Source organism: Tachyglossus aculeatus, chromosome 5 (genome assembly GCF_015852505.1).
Source record: "Tachyglossus aculeatus isolate mTacAcu1 chromosome 5, mTacAcu1.pri, whole genome shotgun sequence".
NCBI lineage: Eukaryota > Metazoa > Chordata > Mammalia > Monotremata > Tachyglossidae > Tachyglossus > Tachyglossus aculeatus.
Window position 1 is genome coordinate 101,568,640 of NC_052070.1, and position 27,843 is coordinate 101,596,482.

General features: G+C 47.0%; 1 protein-coding gene across 4 annotated transcripts in view; it reads right to left on the reverse strand.

The window, feature by feature from the left end:
• Positions 1 to 27,843, reverse strand: part of ABHD2 (abhydrolase domain containing 2, acylglycerol lipase) — a 110,736-nt gene that overhangs the window by 18,507 nt on the left and 64,386 nt on the right. For all 4 annotated transcript variants that reach the window (XM_038747078.1, XM_038747075.1, XM_038747076.1 and 1 more), the window contains 3 exons: positions 17,652 to 17,827; positions 13,281 to 13,448; positions 3,214 to 3,397 (listed from right to left, as the gene is read on the reverse strand). In XM_038747078.1, coding sequence (XP_038603006.1) covers positions 3,214 to 3,397; positions 13,281 to 13,448; positions 17,652 to 17,827 — 528 coding nt within the window. The remainder of the gene's footprint in view (positions 1 to 3,213; positions 3,398 to 13,280; positions 13,449 to 17,651; positions 17,828 to 27,843) is intronic.

A 27,843-nucleotide genomic window follows, 5' to 3' on the forward strand; every position in this document is an offset into this window, starting at 1 on the left:
ATGGAACCTCAATCAGGTTTGGGCTGCTCCAGACAGCCTCCCCCTTCTGTTGTGGGTGGCCCATAGCAAGGAGGGAAGTGGGGGAAAGGAGTCAAAATGTTCATTTAAAAGGGCCGTCAGCTCACAGCAGGAAGGGAAACCAGAGTCGGGAACCTGTAAATACGTATTTAGTTATTTAGCTCCCCGGCCAAAGACATTTTGGGGACTTCAAAGGGATGGCATTTCCCATAAGTGGTGGCCCTGCTGGCTAAATCCTTTTTGGACGACTATGCTCCGGATTCACTGAGCACGGTCTTGGGCCACGGAGTCAAACACCCAAATGCAGCCAGGCCCTCCCCCAACCCGAAATGGCCCGACGATGCCCTCTCGCCAACAGTAGATGGAGCTATTGAAGCAGAATGAGGAACCGTTTCCCTTTCCACAGGGTGCTCTTTGGAGAAGCAGGCTGAAGACCTTGGACTAGGGGGCCTGTCAGGTAGAGATTCGCTTGGCTTCTGAAAAAAACAGAATGCCCGACGCCTTGCTTTAGGAAAGGTCCATAAGGAGCCTGGTCCTACAGACGCTGAAAAGGGGGCCAGGTGATTTAGGGACTTGTCCAAAGTCCGGGGTATGAGGTGCTATCAGAGCGGGTAAGGCATTGCAGGACTCTCATAGCACTACCATGTACATATCGGTAACCTATTCATTTATTCATTCATTCTTTCAATCATATTTATTGAGCACTTACTGTGTGCGGAGCACTGTACTAAGCGCTTGGGAAAGTACAATACAACAATTGAGGAGGAGCAGGGGCATGTTACTCCCCTCCTCAAAAATCTCCCGTGGCTGCCAGTCAACCTACGCATCAAGCAAAAACTCCTCACTCTCGGCTTCAAGGCTCTCCATTACCTCGCCCCCTCATACCTCACCTCCCTTCTCTCCTTTTACAGCCCAGACCACACCCTCCGCTCCTCTGCCGCTAACCTCCTCACTGTACCTCGTTCTCACCTGTCCCACCGTCGACCCCCGGCCTGGAACGCCCTCCCTCCACACATCTGCCAAGCTAGCTCTCTTCCTCCCTTCAAAGCCCTACTGAGAGCTCACCTCCTCCAGGAGGCCATCCCAGACTGAGCCCCCTTTTTTACTCTCCTCCTCCCCCTCCCCACAGCACCTGTATATATGTTTGTACAGATTTATTACTGAATTGATTTTACTTGTACATATTTACTATTCTATTTATTTTGTTAATGATGTGCATCTAGCTTTATCTCTATTTATTCTGATGACTTGACACCTGTCCACATGTTTTGTTTTGTTGTCTGTCTCCCCCTTCTAGACTGTGAGCCCATTGTTGGGTAGGGGCCGTCTCTATATGTTGCCAACTTGTACTTCCCAAGCGCTTAGTACAGTGCTCTGCACACAGTAAGTGCTCAAAAAATACAATTGAATGAATTGAATGAACAATAAACAGTGACATTCCTGGCCCTCAGTGAGCTCACACTCTGGAGTGGGGTAGACGGACATCAATACAAATAAATAAAATTACAGATATGTACACAAGTGCTTTGGGGCTGGGACATGGGAAGAGCAAAGGGACAAATAAAATTACAGATATGAACCTAAGTTCTTTGGAGCTGGGAGGAGAGAACAGCATGCCTCCTCCTCTAGACTGCAAACCCCTTATGGGCCGGGAATATGTCCCCTACCTCTGTTACACGGTACTCTCCCAAGCACTTAGTATGGTACGCTGCACACACTAAGTACTCAATAAGTACCGCTGATTGACTGATTCTGTCTCCAGCCTGCTTCCTGCCTACATGCTTAAGCATTAGGAAAGAGAAGGAAAGGGAGTCCAGATGCTGGTCTTAAAGCAGACTCTCAGGTTACAGGAGGGCTTGAGAGATAGGTCTTTTGCAGCTACCTATTTTACCCTTAGGCGGGTGGCCCTAGAAGCACTCCCAAAGGATGCAGGAGAAAAACAACATTCTCTTACAGAGTTCTTCGTTGGAGGCGGAGACCCACCAGAAAAATGCTATTTTCATTCCAGGTCTGTGAACTAGCACTTGAGAAAAGCTTTTGGATGGAAGAATGCAATGCTCCACAGCCTCTAAGGTGTCAAGGCAACTGCCCGGCACCGCTGACATCGTTTGGAGGTTAATGGCTCCCCGATGGCCACCAGAGAGCTGGATTTACAAACCCCCCCGACGAGGAAGTTAGGCACTGGGCTGGGCCAGTTTCCTGGCCCGCATTTAGAAGATCAACACCAGTGCTTCATTCCTCTGAAAGGAGGGAAGGGATGGGTCCTCCATTTCCCTTGAGGGGTCCTTGTGGGCAGGGCACATGCCTACCAACTCTGCTGTATCTCTCCCAAGTGCTCAGTACAGTGCTCTGCACACAGTATGTGCTCAATAAACACCATTAACTGAGGGCAGAAGAGGAGGAGGTGTATTTAAACTGTGGCAGGAGGGATTTTGGGAGGATTTAAACAAATAGGAAGCAGCGAGGCCTAGTGCAAAGAGCCCTTTCCTGGGAGTTTGGAGATTCCAATTTTACATCTGGTTCCACCATATGCCTGCTTTGTGACCTGGGGCAAGCCGATGAACCTCTCTGGGCCTCAATCTCATCTGTAAAATGGAGATTGCCTGTTCTCCCTCCCTCAGACTGTGAGCCCTGTATGGGGCAGGATCTGTGGCCGATCTGTTTATAGGGTATCTCTCTCAGTGCTCAGTACACTGTTTGGCACATAGTGAGCCCTTAACAAATACCATGATGACGATGACCATTACTGGGAGAGGCACCCATCTATGGGGAATGGCTTAGACCCTGTCTTGTCTGAAGTAATAAATGGATGAGGCATGGGCAATGTCTGCCCACTGTGCTGCCAACCGTGGACAGAGACCGAGGCTTGTCTGCCAAAGTCCCAGAGTGCTAATGGTTGCCTGGTCAACCCAGGATTGGCACAGGACCTGGGGGTGGGCTCTGAAGTATCTGAGGCCAAGCTGTGGCCAGCGTCCAGCATGCCACAACTGATTTGGCCCCTCACAGGCAAGGGCCAGGCCTGTGGGAGTCACCAGAGATTCAACCTGGATGGTCTTGAACAAGGAGCAAACACAGTGGACGTGGCCTGAATTGGCTCCACCTGGGAGGCAGAGCTGGGAGGCAGTGCCTGGCATACAGTAAGTGCTTAACAAATACCATTATTATGATTATTATTAAGAGAGAGGGCACACTCACCGCAGCGCGCTATACCCTTGGCACATGCTGACGCAGCACAGGACCCTCTCCTGATTGGCTTGGGTCTCACCCAGGTATTTGCAGACGATGTTCCCTCCCAGGCTGAAGCCCACCACAATGAGCTGCGTCTGGGGGTAGGTCTTCTTGATGTGGCTCACCATGGCTCCAAATTCCCAGGTACAACCTGCGAGGAGAAGACCAGAACAGATGATTATCCCAGGTGGACTGGAGGGGCAAGGAATACAACTCTGAGGACCAGACAACCGAACCTGGTGTGGCCACCCGGATCTCGCTCTGAGGGCCAGAGTTTCCACTTGGGACCTCAGGTGAATTTACATTCAGAGGTTAAGCCTCGCCATCTTTGAACAGGCAAGGCAGTTTCGGTTCCGGTATCTAACTGCATGCTGCTCTTTTATGAATGGTTTGGAGCGAGTCTCCCTGACTGTCCCCACCATGCAGAAAGCTTGTCTGGGTCACAAGCCCCACTCTGCCACCCACTCACACAGCTGAGGGAGAAACCCTTCAGACTGTACCTCAGACACAGACTGAGATCCTCCGCTCTCCTATACGGTGACTCATAATGTTAAGAAAACTACAAACCCCACCGTTATTTGCAAGATGTCAATGGGAGCAGGGACAGCAGAGAAACTCTGACCCTGAGGGAACAGGCCTCGGGACTAGTCTGCTGTGTTATCTAGGGCAACTCATTTCACTTCTCTGTGCCTCAGTTAACTATCTATAAAATGGGCATTAAGACTGTGAGCCCTATGTGGGACAGGGTCTGTGTCCAACTCAATGAACTTGTATCTACCCCAGTGCTTAGTACAGTGCCAGGCACAAAGTAGGTGCTTAACACATACCACAGTTGTAACTGTTATTATTACTATCATCCAATTGATCCAAGACGCTGTTTGGGATGCAGCAGATGGGGAGAGGAGAGAATGCCAGAGGGAGAAAGACCGGCTCACTATAGCCCACAGGAGGTGCCTTGGAATGGAAACAAGTGGTCTGTTGTTGGGTAGGGACTGTCTCTGTTGCCAAACTGTACTTTCCAAGTGCTTAGTACAGTGCTCTGCACATAGCAAGCCCTCAATAAATATGATTGATTGAGTGAATGAAGTGGTTGGGACCAGCTCTTCCCAGGAGGAATGACAACAAATTCAAGCTCAAGTTCTCCCATAAAGTGGTCAACCACACTGTGTTATTTCTCTACCCTGAGCAGTCAGAACCCAGAGGGAATAGTAACCCATTCCCTCACCCCACTTCCCAGCTTCCTCAGAGGGAGGGGCAAATAAATGAGGCCAAGGTGAGGTGGGGATAGAGAGCGGGTGAACATAATAAAGCTATTGATTTATGATGGAAATACAGGCTGCTGGCACTGGCACCGGCTCAGGAATTTAACCTAATTCAGCCAGTTAAACAGCTCATCCACTGGTAAAGCAGACTACTGGCTAGGCGTCAAGGGGAAAAGCACTTTTAGAGGCTAATAGGCTTCCTTTTTACAGCCCCCACCTTCAGCTGTAAGCACTCAGCATCTGGCCCCGGTAAATATCTATGCCTATTGAGCAGCAGGGAGAAAGTAACCATTTGTCTCCTTGGATCTGAAAACCTCTGGCTACCTGGTTTTCCTGCCTGCCATCTGGGTAGCTGATCCTCTCGGCATGGGAGAAGAATGCTGGGGATAGGTAAGCCTTTGGTTTTTAAAGCCTGGCCCCTTGGCCTCACCCTCCCTCTCTCAGGTACTCATTCCTGAATCTGCAAGCAAGTCTTTCCTCTAGCAGGGGGTTCCAGTCCTGACACACCTTCCATCTAAGACAGCAGTGTGGTTAGTGGGTAGAGCACGGCCCTGGGAGTCAGAAGGACTAATCCCAGCTCTGCCACATGTCTGCTGTGTGACCTCGGGCAAATCATTTCATTTCTCTGGGCCTCATTTCCCTCATCTGTAAAATGGGGATTAAGACTGTGAGCCCCATGTGGGACAGGGACTGCATCCAACCTGATTTACTTCTTGTTTCTACCCCAGAGCTTAGAACAGTGCCTGACACATAGTAAGCGCTTAACAAGTACCATAATTATTATTTATTCTTCTTCTTATTTTATAGAGCACCTCTCTTCTCTGCCCTGGCAACTGCCACACCCAGCCTGATATGGCCAGGCACTGACGTATAATATGACTCACCTAGACCCTGAAATTAAAAAAATATATATATTCCTCCAGAGAAAGAGTGGAATCATAAAAGGGCTGTGGCCTCTTTAAAGGTTAATCCAATGACCTAGCGGCCTTTAAAGAACCCTGGTTAGCAAGAACCCGGGGTGCCTATGCAGCTCTCTTGAAGGCTCAGAAAGTCTCAGCCCCTGCAGTTCGGCCTGCAGGCCCAGCTCTCTTTGTTAGCCCTGAATGAGGGACACTGTCTTCAGCGTTTCTCAGTGATGATAGCTGGCTGGCTCTTGCAACTCTAAAATTTCAGTCCCTGCCTGGAGGTGAGTTAAGCCTAAATTCTTTAGTTGGCTGTGGTATTATGTGCCCACCATGTGCCTGGCACTGGACTAAACATGGAGATAAAACCAACAAAAAAAGTATAGAGCAGGGTCCCAGTGCTACACTAGACTGTAAGCTCATTGTGGGCAGGGAATGTGTCTTGTTATTGTTGTATCATACTCTCCGAAGCGCTTAGTACAGTGCTCTGCACACAGTAATATGATTGAGTGAATGAATGAATACATGGGACTTACAACCGGGGGCAGGGGGAGGAGGATACACATGCAGAAAGGGATAAATACCTTGAGATAATGGGAGTGTGTATAAATACGAGAAGTACAAGCTAAAGGACACAAATTGGTGAACAACGCTAGGAGGGAGTCAGGAGGGAAATCCCAGCTTCCCAGTGTTCTGGCAGTTGGGAAGGCTGGCTGTTTCCGGCTCTCAGCTCCTGGAGTGGATGGTGGCGGTGGTTGGAATTCCTGGGTGTCAAGTGAGAGTAGTGAGGCTGCTCTGAGCAGGACCAGGCTTTGGAGCTCCCTGGGGCATGGTGGCTCCTTGTGCCCTGGTCTGGTTCTTTTTAATTCAAGGAAAGATGGTCCATTCTACATACTGGAGGGGCAGTGTGGCCTAGTGGAAAAAGCATGGACCTTCGAGTCAGAAGACCTGGGTTCTAATCCAGATCCATCACCCGCCTGCTGTGCGACCATGGGCAAGTCCCTTTGCTTCTCTGAGCCTCAGTTTCCTCTGGAAAATGGGGATTCAATCCCTGTTCTCCCTCCTACTTAAAACTCTGAGGCCCACGTGAGGCAGGGACTGTGTCCAACATGATTACCTTTCATTTGTCCTAGCACTTAGAACAGTGCTTGACACATAGTAAGTGCTTAAAAGGTAGCACAATTATTGTTACTATTGTTGTGAGATAAGAAACCTTTAGGAAGACCCAAATCTCCAGGGAACTCAGGCTTCAGTCAGGAAGGCTCTCCCAGGCCTTAGATGTGACTGCCTCTCCTGGGTGGCTACAGGATAGAAAGGCTGGGAAATGCCCTAGCAGCAGGAAGGACGGGAGGGGGCTTCATGTATGTCTTAAAGGTTCAATCTGGACCAAAAACACGCTTTGTAACCTCTTTTGATCATTTTAAAAGGCTTGGGTCAAAGAGTTCTCCCGGACCCCTCGGCTCACACCCCCAAGGGCTTCTTCAATCAGGACCCAAAGAGCTGGGGCAGGGGGAAAAACTGGTGGGCACCTGTGCCCAGTTTCATCAGTCCTGGCCTGCTGCACACTGAGGCTGCAGCTCTCAGAGTGGGGGAAGAAGCTGGGGAAGGAGCAGGGGTTTGGCTCAGCTTTTCTCTTGGGGAGTGGTCCAGCCTCATCATCATGTAACCCGGAAAGTTCTCTAAGCTGCTCCCAGGGCCCAATGCTCTGTGGAAATTCGTTCCCAGCTCATTACTGTCCAGCCTGAACCAGAATATTTGGACGGTGTTCAATTTCCCCAAGAAGTGCTTCCCGAGAACCCAAAAACAACCAAAAAAACCCATGCTTTAAAGTCCTTTAAATCTATGTTTAAATCTATTAAATCTAATTTGTGAGCCACCAAAACATCTGATGGTGATTTTCACCATCACAATTACTCATGCCCTAGAGGTGATGCCTCCACTGCTCTCTTGATGATGCCTGGTACGGTGGCTGAATTGGATCCGGCCCAAGTTTGCTCAGACCGGTGCTAACGACTGAGTGTGTGTGGCACTGAGTGTGTGTGTAAACGCCACTGAAGAGGTGAGCAGAGCTGGATCTGAGGCCCTGTTCAGGGGCAATTTTCCAGGACAGCGCTTTGGGAGGCAGTTGGGACGATACCTAGATTCACACCATCATCCCCTCGGGCCCTGGCACACTGTCATAAACGCTCTGCCAAGCGCCAGGGACAGGAGCGGGGAAGGCAGTGATTCGACGGAGCTCAGAGACCAGCTGCTGGAGAGATGGTCCCTCCCAGATTCTCTCCCTGTAAGCCGTTACAGCCCAGCCTGGCACAGAAGAGTTTCTGTCCCGGGTGCCCACGGCCCAGAAGGGTGGCACCCAGCCTCTGGCTTGGGTCAACTACTAGCTCATCTTAATGCCAAACAAGCTCTGTGATAAGCTGCCCTTCTACAATACAGAGACTCTTAACGAGGTTCTACATAGTTACGCCTTCAGGGATCAGCGTCAGTAAAGCTGCTCCCAGGTAGAAGAGTATAGAAGGAACCAAAAGGCCTTCCCTGACTAAGCGCCCTTCTCTTCTCCCTTCTGTTGCCCTGACTTGCTCCCTTTGTTCTTCCCCTCTCCCAGTCCCACAGCACTTATGTATCCTTCCTTCCTCTCTTCCTCCCTCCCTCCCTCCCTTTATATTAATGTCTGTCTCCCCTGCCAAGACTGTAAGCTCATGCAGGCATGGAATGTGTCTGTTTAGTGCTGTACTGTACTCTCCCAAGCACTTAGTATGGTGTTCTGCATACAGTAAGTGAGCGCTCAATAAATACGATTGAATGAATGAAAGAGTGTAAAACTGGGGCAGCCCTAGGTGGAGGGATTGATGATTATTATTACTGCCTCACCTCTGAGGCTCGAAATGAAAGGCACAGGCAGTGTGGAGCCTAATGGCCCTACTAGGAGATTTCCGGCCGAACTTCAGGCAAAGTCTGCTTAAGAACAACTTTGTTTGAAGAGGCATTTTCCCCCAGATGGAATGAAGAGGGTCAGGTGGCTTGAAATTCAGAGATTGAGGAAAGCAACGGGGATTTGGATCACGTGACATCTTGTGCTCCTTGTGGCTGGGGACAAGAAAGGGGAGGGGCAGAAGGAGGAGGAGGAAGTGATGCTCCAAGTGACTAAACTGGCCAGGCCATTACCCTGGTACCCTTCCTGGACTCAGGTTGGGGTAGGAGTGCTGGCTGGCTCCGTTGTTCCCAGAGGAAAAATGTTCTGATTCATTCTTGGGTCATTTCTAGGAGATACAGAGACGCTGCTGCAAGACTGATTCATCAGAGGAAATGTGACTCTAGAGTGGAAAAGTGACAGCCCCAAACAGCACCCCTCTATGGCAGCCCTGGGCATACATGCCACTGGAGCTGGCTTGGCTCTGATCGTGGCTTTTAGGGGAAGCAAAATTTCAGGCCTGCCCAACAAAGTCAACATCTAAGAATCGGTTCTAACAGCTCAGGTACCAACTGAGGGCTTACTAGGATTTACTCGAGACAGCAAAGCAGCATGGTGTTTTTTTATGGTATTTGTTAAATGCTCGCTATGTGCCAGGCACTGTACTAAGAGCTGCAGTGGGACAAGTCAATAGCATTGGACACAGTCCATGTCCCACTTGGGGCTCACAGTCTTAATCCCTATTTTCAAAGATGAGGAAACCGAGGCACAGTGAAGTGACTTGACCAAGGTCACACAGTAGACAACTTGGGGAGCCTGGATTAGAATAATAACAATGATAATAATGGTAATGATAATAATGGAATTTGTTAAGTGCTTACTACATGTCAAACACTGTTTTAAGCGCTGGGGCAGTTACAAGCCAATCAGGTTGGACACAGTCTGTGTCCCACTTGGGGATCACAGTCTTAATCCCCATTTTACAGATGAGGGAACTAAAGCATGGAGAAGTGAAATGACTTGCCTAAGACCACACAACAGTCAAATGGTGGAGCCAGGATTAGAACCCAGATCCTTCAGGCTCCCAGGCCTGTGCTCTATCCACTAGGCCACACTGTTTCTCACAATTTTTGATCATTCATTCATTCATTCAATTGTATTTACTGCATGCTTAGTGTGTGCAGAGCACTGTACTAAGCACTTGGGGGATTATCTCTCTACAGATCTTTATGGGCATGATTCCTTTCTCAGATGGAGCACCTGTCTTCAGGAGATCTTTTCACCCTAGTACCCTGCGCCTTTCTCAAGACAGGAAAACCACTGTCCAAGCTGGAGAGAGCGGGCTCAGAGCCCCCACAAATGCTCCATCCATCCTAGCTGGGGCAGGCCTAATTCTTGGTTCAATGGGAGGCTGGAACCACCGGCACGCCGGACCCCAGCTGGCAGCTCTAAAGGCCTAGAAGGGAAGGATGGGGGTGTGCTCTGCGGAATTTAGAGGCTCCCACAGTTGCCATTCGAGTCCTGCCCAGCCACCTCATACTTTTTCACAACAGGGATGATTCAGTGGGAAATGGGCACCACTGAGGATGCAGCAAGTCCAGGAATCCCCTCGTGTTTGTGGCATTTTTATTCGGAGGAGGAGAAAACCTGCTGGGGACAGATCCCGATTTCCAGCCCTTGAACTCCAGACCTAAATCAAAGGCCGGGACATCCCGCTGTAGGATGTGGCCAGCAAGGCTGGGCTCCCGACTCCCGAGGACAACCTTGGAAACACGGTGCCAAAAAGCCCAAGTGATCTGCTGGCTGGATCGCTCCAGGGTCCGGTAGATTCCCCTGGCCTAAGGGGCAGCAGGTCAGTTCCGCTCAGCCCTCGACAGGCACGCAGGGCTGCCTGGACAGGGTGTTTTGGCCCCAGGGAGCAGGCGGCATTCTTTATTTTACTAGGCCTTTGTGGGGCCACCGGTAGGAAATGCTGAACATTCCAAACATTGTGCAAGGTTATAAAAACAAGATAAATTAAGCCAACGGGCCTCCCCTGCCACAAGGTTCCAATTAAAGCCAGTGGCCCTTTCAAGGCTCGAATATTACGACAACCTCCCTCAACGTTAAAATTATGGCGATTGACTGATCAACCCTTCTTTCCAAGGGCCAGTGACCTTTCCCATCCCCAAACCATGGCAAATTTTGCTCCTGAACAAATCTCAATGCAATTCCTTTCATCAGTGCGTTAGTGGCTGTTTCGGTATGTTTCATTGCAGTAGGCCTGTTAGTCACCCCAACCACTTAATGTTTTATTTTTAGTCCTGCTGACTCAGTGCAGGTTGGGCAGGGTCTAAAACCCACCAGCAATCGTCCTCCATCCCAGCCACAATAACTGGGACAAATCTCAGAGAAACTTGGCCGATAGATCCAAGTCAGTTGCTAGCAAAGGGGTGAGGGTTTCAAAATTGTCTCTGGACATAGAACAAAGGAGCAGGCCAGGAAATAAGGTCTTCTGTAGCCTGACCCAGAGACTAGTAGTCAGTGGAATTTCAGATCTGGTTCTGGCATTTGGAGCAGGGCTAAATTTCATTTTTAAAAAATATATTTGTTAAGCTCCTGCTATGTGCCAGGCACTGTACTAAGCACTGGGGAAGATACAAACTAATCAGGTTGGGCACAGTCCATGTTCCACATGAGGCTCACAGTCTTAATCCCCATTTTACAGCTGAGGTAATTGAGGCATAGGGAAGTGAAGTGACTTGCCCAAGGTCACATAGCAATCAAGTGGTGGAGCTGGGATTACACCCCAGGTCCTTCTGGATTAGCACATTATTAGATAGCAAGACCAGACTCTGAATTTTAGGGGGAAGAAAGCCTTATGATCCATTAGGATAGTTCTGCAATTTCAATGCCGCAGTAGATAGATGATTATTATTATGGTATTTGTTAAGTGCTTACTATGTGTCAAGCATTCTTCTAAGTACTGGGGTGGATGCAAGTTAATCAGGTCAGACAGAGTCCCTGCAGTCCCTGTCCTGCTCAGATCATTACCTCATCCCTCTTTTCCAAACTTCTCCACAGCATTTGGAAGAAATAATTATTCACTGTGTCAGGCAGATTTGCCTGTCTGTATACCCGGCTGACTGGTAGAGAGGAGGGCAGTTTTGGTCCTAAAGCCTTGGGTTACTAATCAGCCTATCTTAGCCTGTTCAGTGGCAGTGTTCTGAGGTGTTCTTAAGCCTTTTCAGACCTTCTGCCTCACAACAGATCAAAATCAGACAGGACTCATTTCTTCCCCTTCATCCCACAGACAAGAAACAAACTCTAGAATGATATTCAGCACACACCCAAGCTTCCAAAGCCTCCAAAATGCTTCTCCTGCTGTCACGGAGAGAGGAAATTGTAAGATGAATTGTTCCATTCTGAATAAGGTAAAAAGGGTTCGGAAATGCCCAGCAGGATGTTTTTCCTCTAAAGATACTGAACAGGCTTCTACAAAGAGAGAAGAATTACTCTGCCCAGGAAATTATTTTGCTCAAGGGCAGGAGGGTCTTCTCCTCCTTCCACTGTTGACAGTAGGTCCCGGCTGTCATGTTTAGTCAAAGGTGTCTCTGCATGTGTGTGGCTCGGAGCAGCTAAGAGGGCAATGAATTGCCTCTCAGCTGCAGGGCTCGGAGTTACGGGAGGGAAGCCAAGGAGCATAAACTCTGCTCCTTCCGGGGTAGCCCCAAGTGCTGCAGCTCCGGATAACCATCAGTTGGAGAATAACTTAGTTATGCAGGGTGAGATATGATGGCCAGAAAGGGTGGATTGGGATGGCTTGTTGCCTTTTTGGGCCAATTTACCCTCTAGAGGTTCCAGGGCTCCTACAAAGATACCAGGGCTCTGCTCGCAGATTTCCCAGCTGACACCCTCTGTTCCTCCGAAGCTCTCCTCCTAACTGTACCTCACTCTCAACTCTCCTGTCGCTGACCCAGGTGCCCGTCCCTCCACACAGAAAATCCTCCACTCTAAAATACGCCAAACCACCCCCTCCCCAGCTCTGGAGTCCTTCTCAGTGCCACCTCCTGCAGGAGGCCTTCCCTAATTAATATCCATCTCTCTGGAAATGTCATTCCAGCTCAACTTAAGGCTGGTGTACTTCTTCCCTATATTAGTCACTGTTTGTCTTTTTCTATCAGTTGGTAACCTTTGCTTTTCTCCTTATTCCTGAGGCATGTTTACAATTTGGGTCTGCCTGCCTCCTCTGTTAGATTGTCTAATTCCCCAGAGGGGAATGACTCGTTTTTTTCTTTCTGCTATATGATCCCAAGTTCCCAGCCTACTGTGTTGCCTTCAGTAAGAGCTCAATTTGTACCGATGCTACTGAAAGTCATCTGGAATTTCTGAACAGTGGATTTCTCTCTATGTGTCTCGACATGGATGTCCTGCTGACACTTCCAGCTCCAAATGTCTCCAAAATGCAACTCATCATTCATTCCAAATGCTCTCCCCTCTCTAACCTTCCCATTCCAGCGTTCTGCACACAGTAGGCCCTCGATCGAAGCTTGGGAGCGCTTCATCTTTTCCATCTGATTTGTATTCCTCCCTGAGGCTAAGTACAGAGCCTTATATAGAGTACCTTTCCAATAAATGCTAGAGGCGATGATGAGGACGATGAGATGGACAACTGATCCACAGGAATCCATCAGGATAATCACCTTTAGAGAGAGGGGGGGTTTACATGCTACTTTAAAAACACGTTTAAAGGCTTATGGCTCAGACCGAGGAGGATCAAAACACAACTGGAATCAATGTAAAGAATCAGACTGTCCTACGTGTTTCCATTTTGCAGCTGAAGTTTCCCATAGAAGAAGAGATGGGCAATGGATGCACGAACTCTGAGGCCTAGCTGAACTACTGTGAGGCAAGGGCAGAGCACAGCCAGAGCAAGGGAGAAGAGGGTGAGACGCAGTTGAAAGCATGGGGCCCACGTACCGTAAGTGAACATGCGTGGAGATGTCAACTCGATGTTGGGCAGTGCCCCCAGGTGGTTCAGCACGGCACACCGGTAGCCATTTTTCTGGGCGTAGTCCACAAAGGTGCGGATGTACTGTTTCTCGCTGTGGTTGGCAATTCCAGGACAGATGACCATCGTGATGTCATCTACATGTCGGGGGAGGAAAAATACAAAGGTAAGATGAGCCAGGGGACTTTACAAGGAAATAAATCTGACTGCCACTTGGTCCAGTACGAGCCAGAGATACAAGAAATCTCAACAGTTCTTTAGTCCCAATTTGTGATGATAATATGAATAATAATAATAATAATAGCAGTGGTATTTATTAAGTCCTTTCAATGTGCTAAGTGGGCTAATGGGCTAAGTGCCAGGGTAGAAGCAAGATCCTCAAATGAAGTACCGTCCCTGCCCTCACAGGGTTCGCAGTCTAAGCAGTAGATTTCCAGATAAGGCACCCGAGGCCCAGAGGTGATCTATGCTTTCAGCCTTCTGGGTTAACTGCCCTAGTGGGAGTTTTCTGGGTTATTCAAGCCCGTGACTCTCTCAGGAGATTTACAGGCATTTTGTGAAGAAAACCCTGCCCTTTATTCATCAGCACACATTTCGTCTTTAAAAACTGAAGTGAGATAACCAATCGGCAAATACCACATCCAAAATTCATTGAGAGTGGCTTCTCTTAAGGCACTTCTTGAATCCTCAAAGCTTTGTCCTCCCATGACATTGCCATTCCTGAGAACACGCAGGAATGCCGCTAAGCAGAGATTCAAACTAAGCAAGGCTCTCACGCCTCTACCCCTCAGCTAATATTATTTTTCCAGGTATCCTAAAAGCTTCAATTGAAAAACAGTTTCTAATGAAGCAGGAAGCGAAGGCCATGCTAAAAAGAGGAAAAGCTGTCATGCTAACTGGGTACTGAAACAAACCAATGAAATATCAGGCCGTTTGTAAATACATAATAGAAACTTCTGCTATGAAGAAACTACGTATAAACTTCCTTTTCATTAAAGGTAATGACCACAGCAATGATAAGAACATTAGGTGCCTGGAAGTCATGAGAGTGGATAGAGCATGGGCTGAATGGGTTCTAAACCCTGCTCCACCACTAGCCTTCTGGGTGACCTTGGGCAAGTCACTTCACTTCTCTGTGCCTAAGTTACCTCATCTGTAAAATGGGGATTAAGACAGTGAGCCCCACGTAGGACATGGACTGTGTCCAACCTTATATCTACCCCAGCACTTGGAATAGAGCCTGGCATGTAGGGGCATTTGAATACCATCAAAAATACATATTGTGTTTTCTTTCATTTTCCACCAACCATATTTTCCGAGTCCTTCTGAAATATCAGGTCCCAAGCTTTACCCTACAGGGTACATACATTCAAAGGGGTTTTCTGTCTTCAACAAGTGGCCCCTAAATCATTGAAATTAATAGTTAATCACTGTCATTAGTACTTTCTGAATGCCTTCCGTGATTACTGAACTGAATGCCATGGGAGTTTACAAGACAGCAAACTGACTCAATCTGACCAAGGCTACAGCTCAGACTGAGATGGTCTCCATCAGTCATTACCCGTGGAATGCCAGGGTGGTCTGTTTTAATCCCTGAGACAAGAAGTTGGTAAGGCAGGGCCATTACCAACCTCACCCTCCTCGACCTTTCTGCTGCCTTCCATAACGTGCTCACCCCCTTCTCCTGGAAACATTATCTACCCTGGGCCTCAAGGACACTGTCCTCTCTTGGTTCTCCTCCTAGCTCTCTAACCGCTCTTTCTCAGTCTCCTCCTCTGCCTCCCACCCTCTGTGTGTTGGGGTACCTCAAAGCTCAGTTATGGGGCCTCTTCTATTCTCCATCTACACCCATCCCCATGGAGAGCTAATCCACACCCATGGCTTCAACCATCTCTACACAGATGATTCCCAAATCTGCCTCACCAGCCCTGATCTCTCACCTTCTCTGCGATCAAACATTTCCTCCTGCCTTTAGAACATCTCTAATTGACTTACCGCTGACACCTCTAACTTAACATATGTAAAAAAAAAACTTCTCATCTTTTCACCTAAACCTTGTCCTCCAAGTCTAGGTGGGAAGGAGAACAGGTGTTTAATCCCCATTTTACAGATGAGGAAACTGAGGCAGAGAGAAGTTGCGATAACCTATTAAAAGCACATCTCCAAGAGGCCTTCCCCAATTAAGTCCTCATTTCCTCTTCTCCCACTCCCTTTTGCATCAACCTTGCGTATGGATTTGCACCCTTTATTGACCCCTCCCTCAGTCCCACAGCATTTATGTATATATCTGAATTTATTTATTAGTATTAATGTCCTTTAGACTGGAAGCTTATTGTGGGCAGGGATCTTGTCTACCAAATCTGTTGTACTCTCCCAAGCACTTACTACAGTGCACTGCACATAGTAAGTGCTCAATAAATACAACTGAATGAAGTGACTTGCCCAAGGTCACATAGTGGGGATATGACAGAGCCAGGATTAAAACCCAGGTCCTCTGACACCCAGGACTGTATTCTTTCCGCTAGGTCATGCTGCTTCCCATTTAACCCCACTAGCTCAGCTTCAATGGCTGTCTTTTGATGTCCACCAAAACCTACACTGTGGTCCGGAAGATCAATTTTAAAGCCTTTAAAGACTCCTTAAAGAGCAGGTATCATCACGGATACAGATCCTGCAGCCATTTTTCTGGGCTTCCAACACCATAGGTACCATGTTCCCTTCTCAACCCAAAACTCCCATAAGCTCTTAGGGGAGGACTCTTGTTATACTATCAACTGGGTTGGCAATCCAGGAAGTGACTAGCAGGTGGTCAGAGAGAGGGCGAGACACAGCTCGGGAGAAGCCAAGGGCTCCCACTTCCTACCCTGTTCTCTGACTGAAAGAGAGACAGAGTCCTAGAGAAACCTGAGAATGTCCTACCGGCTCGAGGACAAGCTATGCAGACGGTGCTACTCGATCAATAGACAATTGATGACTGCGACGACAGTGCTTTGAAGACATCACATGGCTCGGTATCAATTTCCTCATTTAGCTGCAAAACCTACTGGACCGCTTCGAGCCATCAGGGTTTAGATCATCTCTAGTTTTTGGATTCACATATTACTTTTCTTCTGAAGAGCTTAAGAGATCAGAGAGCTTTTTGCAAGTACAAAATTCCCTATTAACATCTATCAGCTTCCTTAAAATACGCTCAGAGGTCGAGTAACCCTTTCATAATGACAGGTTTTGGACTCACCAGCCCCAGAGAAGCCACTGTAATGTATATTTAAGGATGATGAGTAGTGTGGGTTAGGAATCAGAGCTCTCTTAGATTGTCAGTCCACGGACAGAGATGGACCATGCTTAAATCTCACCTGTGTACTCTCTCCTAGCACGTACTAATCAATCAATCATATTTATTGAGTGCTTACTGTGTGCACAGCACTGTACTAAGCGTTTGGGAAGTACAAGTTGGCAACATATAGAGACAGTCCCTACCCAACAGTGGGCTCACAGTCTAGAAGGGGGAGACAGAGAACAAAACCAAACATACTAACAAAATAAAATAAATAGAATAGATATGTACAAGTAAAATAAATAGAGTAATAAATATGTACAAACATATATACATATATACAGGTGCTGTGGGGAAGGGAAGGAGATAAGATGGGGGGATGGAGAGGGGGATGAGGGGGAGAGGAAGGAGGGGGCTCAGTCTGGGAAGGCCTCCTGGAGGAGGTGAGCTCTCAGTAGGGCCTTGAAGGGAGGAAGAGAGCTAGCTTGGCAGATGTGGCCAGCTGTGCGACCTCAGAGAAGTCACTTAACCTTTCTGGGCCTCATTTTCTTCACCTGTCAAATTAATGAGTGAGCCTTATTAATGGCACATCTCCTCCAAGAAGCCTTCCCTGACTAAGCCCTCTTCTCCCACTCCCTTCTACTCCGCTCTTACTTGCTCCTTCATTCCTCTTCATTCATCCTCCCTCCCATCCCCGTAGTACAAATGTATATATCTGTAATTTATTTATATTAATGTCTGTCTCTCCTTCTAGACTGTGAACTCACTGTGGGCAGGAATGTGTCTGTTGTTATATTGTACTCTCTCAAGTGCTTAGTACGGTGCTTTGCACAAATTAAACGCTCAATTAATATGACTGAATCATACCTGCCTCTTCTCATCTCTCAAGCATGTTGAACGGACCAAATGAGAGAATAATAACTGCAGTATTTGTTAAGTGCTTACTATGTGCCGAGCAAATGTAAAAGCTCTCTGGAAAGACAAAAAATGTGCTGCAGATCCCAAGTGCCTTATTTACACTTTAAAAGCTCTGGAGACATGACACAGCCATCTTCCCAGGACCCACCTCCAATGCAGTGCTCCGCCAGGGGCTCGAAAAGGTCAAAAGTGGACGTGGCTCCATCTGACATGGTGATGAACTTGCGCAGTCCGTAAGGATGAGGGGACCTAACCCGTCCCATCTTCCCGTACAACGCCGTCTGGATGTGCCCGCTCTTGCCCCAAATCAGCGGGGGGATGTACCTAAGAAGAGATGAGAAAGACATGGAGAAGAGAGTTTCATCTTCTTAACCCAATGTGACAGGTCTTCGAGAACAGTAGCCTTTCCCTTTGAAGATCTGAGGAAAATCTAAGTGAAACAGGTGACCCTCTTAAAACACCAAGTAAGCCCTCACCATCCCTTGTGCTTGGCACCCACCAAAAAGGGACTCACAATTCGGTTCTTTTCTGTCCTGACTATTCACACTCCAAAGTCCGAAGATGTACCCATTTGAGAGAATTTACAAAAAAAACCCAAAGCATTGTAATAATGGCATTTCCTTTCTGTGGGCCCTCAGGTACTTCGAAAAAGTTATGCTGCAGACAACCAAGTACTCAGAACAGGAGGCTGGAACTGAACTATCCCAGTGGGGCCCAATCAACAGTTGGCTTGCATGATGTTAGCCATTTTTTCCCCACTGCTTCTCCCTACAGGCCACTGGTCCCCAAACTCTGGACAACTTTAAACCCAAAGGGGTTAGAACTGCAGCTAACTCACAACTTACAACTTCGGCTGTAATTCTGGAAGGAATCATGATATGGAGCCTCTGAAATCTGGGCAGCGTGGAAGGGGACAAGGTGGGGAAGAGCTGTAACAGCGGGATGGATGAGCACTGCGATGGGGGGTGGCAGCGGTGGAGCAGGTTGGCTTAGTGGAAAGAGGCCAGGCCTAGGAGTCAGAGGACCTGAGTTCTAATTCGGGCTCCACCACATGCTTGCTGTGTGACCTTGTGCAAGTCATTTAACTTTTCTGTGCTTCATCTGTGAAATGGAAATTCAACACCTCTTCTCCCTCCTGCTTAGACTGTGAGCCCTGTGTGTGACAGGGACAGTGTTTGACCTGATCATCCTGTATCTTCCCCAGCATCTAAAACAGTTCTTGACACATAGTAAGTGCTTAAGAAATTCCACAATTACTTTTATTATTAGGTCAGCTTTGGGGACAAGTCGCAGGAAGGAAGGTTTTGGCTCCCTTATTATCCCAGACTCCTCTAGGGCAAGGTTTCTCCCAGCATCCCTTACTCCTTCTTATAGGCTTGCTTATGGAATCATAGGGATGTCTTTGCTGATAAGAGGAGAAAAGAGAAGGAAAAAAATGTAGATTCTCCTGTATTCAGCTTAATGATGTCATTTGATATCCATGGGGAGAAATGGACCTTGTTAGAGAGGAGGCTAGAAACCGTGGTCAGGGGCAATGGAGTGTGGAGCCAATATGCCTTAAAAAGAGGTTGACCAGAGGTCCAGGTCTTCCACAGCCTATGTTTTCACTATGAAGTTTGGAGAGAACACTATTAGGGGATTAGGGAAAGTTTTTCTGACAGTGTGCATCCACCTAGTTAGATGAGGATGTGATGTCAAGAAATGCTTGTAGGCATGTGCACAGCAATCAGTGGTATTTACCGAAGGTTTTTTATGGTATTTGTTAAGCGCTTACTATGTGCTAGGCATTGTACTAAGTGGTTGGGTCAATACAAGTTAATCAGGTGCCACGTGAGGCTCACAGTCTTAATCCCCATTTTACAGATGAAGGAAGTGAGGCACAGAGAAGCCAAGAGACTTGCCTAAGGTCACACAGCAGACAAGAGGAGGAGCTGGGATTAGAACCCAGGTCCTTCTGACTCCGAGGACTGTGCACTATCCACTAGGTCACACTGCTTCCCTGTGTGCAAAGTACAGAGCACAGTGCTTATTGTGTGAAAAAGCACTGTTCTAAGCACTTGGGAGAGTATGCTATAACAGAGTTGGTTCCCTGCCCCAAACAGCTGTTACATGGAGGTCTGAAACAGGGAAACTGAGAGCCAGGAGGACAGAGGAAACATTTTAAAGATGTAGTTTTAATATTCTAATCATATGGAAATATTAGAATATGTCTAAAGGCAGGCATACTACAGTGTGAATTTTCCTTGATGGAAGAGGAAAACAGAGTATTGATTTTGTTTGAAAGTGGGACTTTGGAACCCTAAATCCTATTTACGGACCGTTTTGTCCCTTCTCAGTGACCTTGACGGCCTGAGGAGAGGGAAGGGAGGAGAAATCGAGGGGATACGGCTCACCCCAGCACTCCGAGACACCTGAATTTCAGGTATGTGTCCTCTGTGGGACCCACACTGGGCATGAAGCAAGCATTCTCCAACCCACAAGTAGATATCCACACACAGAAAATGAACTAGAGCATCTGGGGGGTCAAAATAAAGTAAGCTGACCAGTCTGATAAGGAAGGTTCCAATTATAGGACATCTGTAATTTTTCTAAAATAGCCTGGGGCGGTCAGCAGAAATCCATTCTGGGCCCAGCTAAAGTGGGAAGGGAGGTTGGCAGACTAAAATGCACGCTGGGGGTTGGAAGAGCCGAGGGGCGGGAAGGTTGCGGTGCCCAAGGAGTGCTCTCCACTGGCACATGTTGGCTTCAGATGGAAGGCAAGGGAGAAGCAGCTTGGCCTAGTGGAGAGAGCACAGGCCTGGGAATCAGAAGGACCTGGGTTCTAATCCCACCTCTGCCACTTGTCTGCTGTGTGACCTTGGACAAGTCAATTCACTTCTCTGTGCCTCGGTTACCTTATCTGTAAAATGGGGATTAAGACTGTGACCCCCACGCAGGACACAAACTGGGTCCATCCTGATTATCCTGAATCTACCCCAGTGCTTAGTACAGTGTCTTACACATACTATGCATTTAACAAATACTATTAAATGAGAGAAGCAAGTGGAAACAAGTTGTTTTTCTCTCTGTAGGAGACCAGGGCTCAACAATAACAATTCCCTAACCTGACATTTGGCCATGATTCTAAAATAAAACTTTTTTTTTTCCTGGCACATAGAGCCATAAACATTTTCAGTCCCTGGCCCGCCATTCGTGATACTCTTTCCAAATGGATGATGGCATCTCTCCCAATGCGAGCACTATTCTCCATGGGGCTTTGCAAAAGAGAACACCCTGTTTAATGATCATCGGGTACCTTGGCGGGCTTCCATCCAGGTATGGTATTGAATCAACTTGGTTGGGGAGATTAGAGTGAGAGGACTGGTGATTTGTAGGAGGTCTCAGCCCCTTCAGAATCAAGAGATTTTCCCAGTTGGATGTAGAGGGCACAATGTGGGGGAGGTATGTGCTCTTGGCTAATTCTCAGCACTAACACTTCCCCAACTTTAAAATGAAGGTAGGAGAGGTCAGTGTTTTGACTGGCCAAAACATCTCTTGATTAACTTGTCTCCTGGGAGTTATTCATCTTGAGGGTTGGATCATTGAAATATAGAATTTAAAGCTTGTTTTTTCTCCCCAAGGACTTGGAAAAAAACTTCTGGAAAAACAGATGTAAAAATGATTCAACTCTTGCCAGTAAACTAAACCAATTCTCACCCAGCCTCTCTAGGCACATCAAAATGAGGGAGAAAGAAATTAAACTGAGTCAGAGGACTTGGGTTTTAATCCTGGCTCTGCCACTTGGCTGTTATGTGTCCTTGGGCAAGTCACTTAACTTTCCCGGGCCTCAGTTTCCTCACCTGTACAATGGGGATTCAATAAATGTGCTCCCTTTTACTTAGACTGTAAGCCCCATGTTGGACAGGGACTTGTGCCCAGACTGATTCTCTTGCATTTATCCCAGGGTTTAGTTTGGTGTTTGGAACACAAATAAGCATTTAACTAATTCCATTATTGTTATAACTAGTATTATTATTGTTGACAACAACAATGATAGTGGTATTAGTTAAATGCTTAAATCATAATAATAATAGATAATAATAATAATGACAAGACTCCATTTCAGAGTTATCCTTTCTTTGTTTTCTAAATATAAATAGGAGATAGAGACACTTGAAGAAAATAGAAATCCTGAACCCAAATCATTAAGCATGTAGACTGATTTTAAGCATCAACAGTCCTCCCACCTCCAAAATACTTATTAAGTCAGAAAATCCGGCTGCGGTTGGGAGAGGAGAGGGGAAGGGAGAAGAAAGATGATTTGTCACCTAACCTGATGGCGCTCCTGCCAAAGCCCAGTTAATGAGGCATCATGGGGCTTCACTGACACATGACAGACCAGCCCTTTTCCCCATAATGGGCTCTGGAAAGGACTTGAGGGATACAGCCTTCAATCTCACCTCTCAAGGCAAAACAGTCCATTCAGAAACCAGAAGAAAGAAAAATCCATCTAGGTCTGAGTACAAGGAGATGAAACTGAGCTGTGATGAATGAGTGAAACAAACCTGACTGCTCTTCTAGAACCTGTAGTGGTCCTCAGTGAGTTTAGAGAAGCTCACGCCAAGTTTAGAAACTGTGGAGATATGATTCTTAACCACACTGCCTTGGGAGACGGGGCGGGGGGGAAGCTGCTCTCCCACACACATCCTCTTGACATTGCTAGGGAGGCCACCTGTTGAGCAATCCTGTTTTCTTGGTGCTTTGCTTCTTTCTTTCTGTTTTTTGTAAATGGAGGGCTGAGGGAGGGAGAAGGGGTTGCGTTTCCTTCAGGCTAATGGTTCCGAGACCTGTTCTGACTCCGGTAGATTATGGATGGATTTATTCAATTTCAACCCTTGGGTTAGGTGTGGTCTGTGGCAGGACACCACCCATTAGTAAACCAGCAAAAGGAAGGATTCTTTAGCCTTTCTACTCAGGTTCTGGAGGTGGAGAGAAAGCCAATCAGTTATTCGCCACTTTGCGTTCTGGTTTCTTCAACTGGTAACTGGGGAGAAGAACAACTGCTCCTTTCTCGTTTTGTGAGAATGTTGTGAACTCCCTCTAGAGTGTAAGCTCATCGCCATAGACAGTAAGCTAAATGTGGGCAGGGAACGTGTCTGTTATATTGTACTCTCCCAAACACTTAGAATAGTGCTCTGCAAACAGTAAGCGCTCAATGAACATGATTGATTGAATGATTGAACACAAAGAGAAATAGCATGGCCTAATGGATAAAGTATGGGCCCGGGAGTCAGAAAGACCTAGGTTCTCTAATTCTGGCTCCACCACTTGTCTTCTGGGTGGCTTTGGGCAAGTTATTTCAATTCTCTGGGCCTCATTTACCTCATCTGTAAAATGGGGATTAAGATCATGACCCTCATGTATGACATGGACTGTGTCTAACTTGATTAGCTTGTATCTACCCCAGCACTTACTACAGTGCCTGTTGCACAAAGTAAGTGCTTAACAAATACCATTAAAAAAACCCCAAAACCACACATACACACACAAAGTTAATAACATATAATCCCTGGCTGGAAGAGGTGGCCAGAGACCATCATCTGATTTTTGGCAAAGAAATGAATCATCCCTAAGGTTCACACTGGGCTTGCTAATCTCCACTTCTAGACCGAAAACTCCTTGTGGGCAGGGAATATGTCTGCCAACTTTGTTGTACTGTACTCCCCCAAGCATTTAGTACAGTGCTTTGCCCACAATACGTGCTCAGTATATACCACTGGTTGATCAGTTGATTGATCAAGCCCTAGTGGCAGGCCCTCTGCAGTCTTAAAGAAGAGTGTATGGAAAGGAATGATCAGCCCATGCTTTAAAGGAAATCTCTAACTAAATGGAAAAGCAGTCTCCAGCAGGTCTTTTAGCGGGGTTCGGAATTTTGAGACAAGCAGGGCTCATCCTAAGACTTTTGCACATTTCCTTGGTGGGGCCAGAATAAACAGGTGTAACTCCAAATCCGAAGTGATGAGGGAAGACTTTTCTGAGACTTTTTCCTATTGTCTTTGTGAAGGAGATGAGAGAATAATGAAACCTGACATGAGAAACAAACTGAAATGGTTCGCAAGAAATCTTAGCAAATTATTCAGCTCACTTTCCTTATTTCTGAGAAGCTAAGAGCCTTATTGGGCTTCTAACCCTTAAAACACTTCTTTTTTGGCAAAAGGGCCAAACCAGAGTGATCTATGGCTGCCACCTCTCAAAAGCCTTGGAATTAAATACCCAGAAACATGGTAAATCACAGAGATGGAGATTACAGGTAAATGGAATCAGCGGTCAACCTTGTGGGAGAAAAACCAAACAAAATCGCCTCAAGCCCTTGAACTGAGATCAGAACAGAACAGATGAGGGGCCTGCAAGTCCAGACTCAGGCCCTGAATGTAAATCTAAAAGATTTAACAAGTCAGTGACAGGGGGAAAGGGATGTTTAGGATGGGATCCCAGCTTAGGGACGGGACTTTGCCCTCCTGTGTTTTGCAACAGTGATAAAGGTCTGGACTTCCCAGGCGCTGGAAGTGTGGCTGTAGTAGAAGGAGTGATGGCATTTATTAAGAACCTATTACGTGTACAGCATTCCACTAGACTGTAAACTCGTCTTGGGCAGGGAATGTGTCTGCTAATTCTGTTGTACTGGACTTACCCAAGTGCTTCGTACAGAGTTCTGCACATAGTAAGTGCCCAACAAATACCATTAACGGATTGATTACTAATGGCTGAGAGGAAAAAAAAATCCACACACAGATGGGAATTAGATATGGCAGTCCTGAGCTCTTCCAATCTAAGAAAACAGTGGGAAGGAGTTTAAAGTAATGGACCCAATAGGAAAGACTAACTGATGTAAATAGAAAAACAGTCTAAAAGACGAGACTCCGAGTTTAGCAGCCCCGGAGGAGAAGGTGAGCAATTGGGGCCTCAGGGTGCTGCCACCCAGCTCATCCCCAGTCCAGTCACAACCCAGATTTCCCAGCATCCTCCCCTTTCTAGAGGTCTCTGGCTGCTGCATGCCCCACCTGGACAGAGTGGGCAGGAGGGCCCCGGGGGTGTGGGGGAGGGTGGCAGGGGTTCTCCCTGGTTTGGCTCAGCAGTCTGGAGGGAAGTGGGACTTGGAGTGCTGACTGCTGCAGTTTAAAGCCCTTGGGGTCTTGTAGCAGCAGGGTAGGGGGTGCCATACTGCCTGAAACCATAGTCATCCTATGCACATTCTAATGCTAACCTTCTCACTGAACCTCGATCTCATCTATCTCGCCGCCGACCTCACGCCCACATCCTACCTCTGACTTGGAACACCCTCCCTCTTCATATGTCAGATGACTGCTCTCCCCCACGTCAAAACCTTATTGAAGGCACATCTCCTCCAAGAAGCCTTCCCTGACTAAGCCCACCTCTTCTCCTTTCACTCCCTTCTACGCCACTCTTTCTTGCTCCTCCCTCCCATCCCCACAGCACATATGTATATATTTGTAATTTATTTATTTATTTATTTAGATTAATGTCTGTCTCCCCCCTCTAGACCATGAGCTTGTTGTGGGCAGGAATGTGTCCATTTGTTGTTATACTGTACTCTCCCAAGCACTCAGTACAGTGCTTTGCATATAGTAAATGCTCAATAAATACGATTGAATTGAATGAGTTCTGCATTGAAGGCGTTCTATGTCATGGACAAACACCGGTCAAGGAGAGGTCACGTCAGCTTGGCCTTGAATCCTTGGCGATTTTCTCATACCAAATTAAGGCAGCTGGGTAGACTCAAAATGTGTTATCAGGCAAAGTTTGGCTCCTGTCAGTTTTTAATCATGACTACTATTAATAATGATAATAATAATGCCATGATTCTTGCATAATTACTATGTGCCACGCACTGTGCAAAGTTCTGAGGTGCATACAACAGAGTCAGATTGCTCCTCACCGCACCTCGTTCTCGCCCATGTCATCCCCCGGGCCTGGAATGCCCTCCCTCTGCCCATCCGCCAAACTGGCTCTCTTCCTCCCTTCAAGGCCCTACTGAAAGCTTACCTCCTCCAGGAGGCCTTCCCAGACTGAGCACCTTCCTTCCTCTCCCCCTCGTCCCCCTCTCCATCCCCCCCATCTTACCTGCTTCCCTTCCCCACAGCACCTGTATATATGTATATATGTTTGTACATATTTATTAGTCTATTTATTTATGTATTTTACTTGTACATATCTATTCTATTTATTTTATTTTGTTAGTATGTTTGGTTTTGTCCCCCACTTTTAGACTGTGAGCCCACTGTTGGGTAGGGACTGTCTCTATATGTTGCCAATTTGTACTTCCCAAGCGCTTAGTACAGTGCTCTGCACACAGTAAGCGCTCAATAAACACGATTGATGATGATGATTGGACACAGTCCCTGTCCCGCCTGGGGCTACCAATTTAAGGTAAAGGGAGACTAAGCACTGAATCCCCATTTTACATGTAAGAAAACAGAGGTACTGAGTTGTTAAGTGACTGGCCCAAGGTCACACAGCAGATGAGTGACAGTCGGCATTACAACCCAGGTCCTTCCAGGCCCATGCTTTATCCACTAACGCCATGCTGCTTCTCTTACATTCCAATAAGACAGGACAGAAAGCATTAGAAATGCTATCAAGAAGAGGCTCTCTGAAGGAGATGAGCCTGCAGTGGAGTCAATAAAGTGATGCCTGATCTCAAGCCACGTAAATGGCCCTTAATGTATTTGAGAAATTCAATTGTTTTATCTGTAGCTTTCTGAAGAGCTTTGGAAGCCAATAATTGCATTTCTTTTCTAGCTGATTAACATCGATGGGAGCTGGATGCTTGCCATTTCCGAGCTCTCTCCAACCGCTTGAGAGACATTTCAACAACTTGGATCGTCAGTCTCTGCAATTAGTTCTCATATGGAACCAGGAGAGAAGCCATAACTGATTGGTGGCCTGGAGCCAGAAACTAGAGGAATAGCAAAACCCAATTCTGTGACTATGCAGGGAAATGAGAAAAGATCAGCAGCGCAATAGCGAATGGTGAGATTAATAACGGTTGCCACTTGCCACTTTCTCTCACACACTCACACACACATACACAACCACATGACTCAGATTAACCACATGACTTTTGAATGCTAATAACCACAACAAAATCCTCTTTTCTATCTGAATTTACCCACTGTCTAGAATCCAGCTTCAGGGCACAGAGGAAAGAGTTCACTCCAAACCCAAATCTGAAATCCATTATATAAGGGATAATCCATAGCCGGGAACACGGTGTGAAACACATTTTGCCTTGGGCCAATAGCTCTACTCTCTTCTAAGTGCTCTTTCTAAAAACTGCACCCCCTGAAGCTAGATTGACAAAAGGATAGGCTGTCTGATACCAAAAGCTCGAGCCCAACTTTCTGCACTCTGTGTGCTCAATAGACACTTGTTGGCTGAATGAATGCCTTGCCTGGAGGCCTAGTGAGTGATGCTTTTATGCGCTTGTGCTAGTTACAGCAACTTCTGCCCAGGATGGACATGGGGAAAACACATTTTATCAAAATATCTGAGGATGGAGTACCATCCTAGATGCTTGGAAGTCATACAGAAGAGGAAGATGCAATCCCTGTCTTCTAAAGGCTCAAAGTCTACCGTGACAGTCGGACAGGCATTTTTTCTGGGTCATTGCTACCTGGATGTCACACTGTTACCACAAATGCCTTACCAATCCTCCAGCCATCACCTTTTTTTTTTAATGGCATTTAAGTGCCATGTGCTAAACACTGTTCTAAGCGCTGGGGTAATCAGGTTGGACACAGTCCATATCCTACATGGGGCTCACAGTCTTAATCCCAATTTTACAGCCAAGGTAACTGAGGCACAGAGAAGTGAAGTGACTCATCGCTATCAACAGCACCTGCCTTCTCCCTCACAATCTTGCAGTTATCTTCGACTCCTCTCTTTCATTCACCATTTTTTTATGGTACTTATTAAGCGCTTACTATGTGCCAGGCACCGTACTAAGCACTGGGGTAGATACAAGCTAATCAGGTTGAACAAAGTCTGTGTCTTGATCCTCATTTTTCAGATGAGGGAACTGAGGCACAGAGAAGTGGAGTGACTTGCCCAAAGTCACACAGAAGACAAGTGGAAGAGCTGGGACTAGAACACAGGTCCTTCTGACTTCCAGGCCAGGGCTCTTTCCACTAGGGCACACTGCTTTTCACCTCCTTTGTATGATCCAACACCAAGACCTCAGTCAGTATTAGACTCTTTCTCTCGATTCCCACAGTTACCTTAGGCCTGGATTACTGTACTTGTTCATTCAATAGTATTTACTGAGCACTTACTGTGTGCAG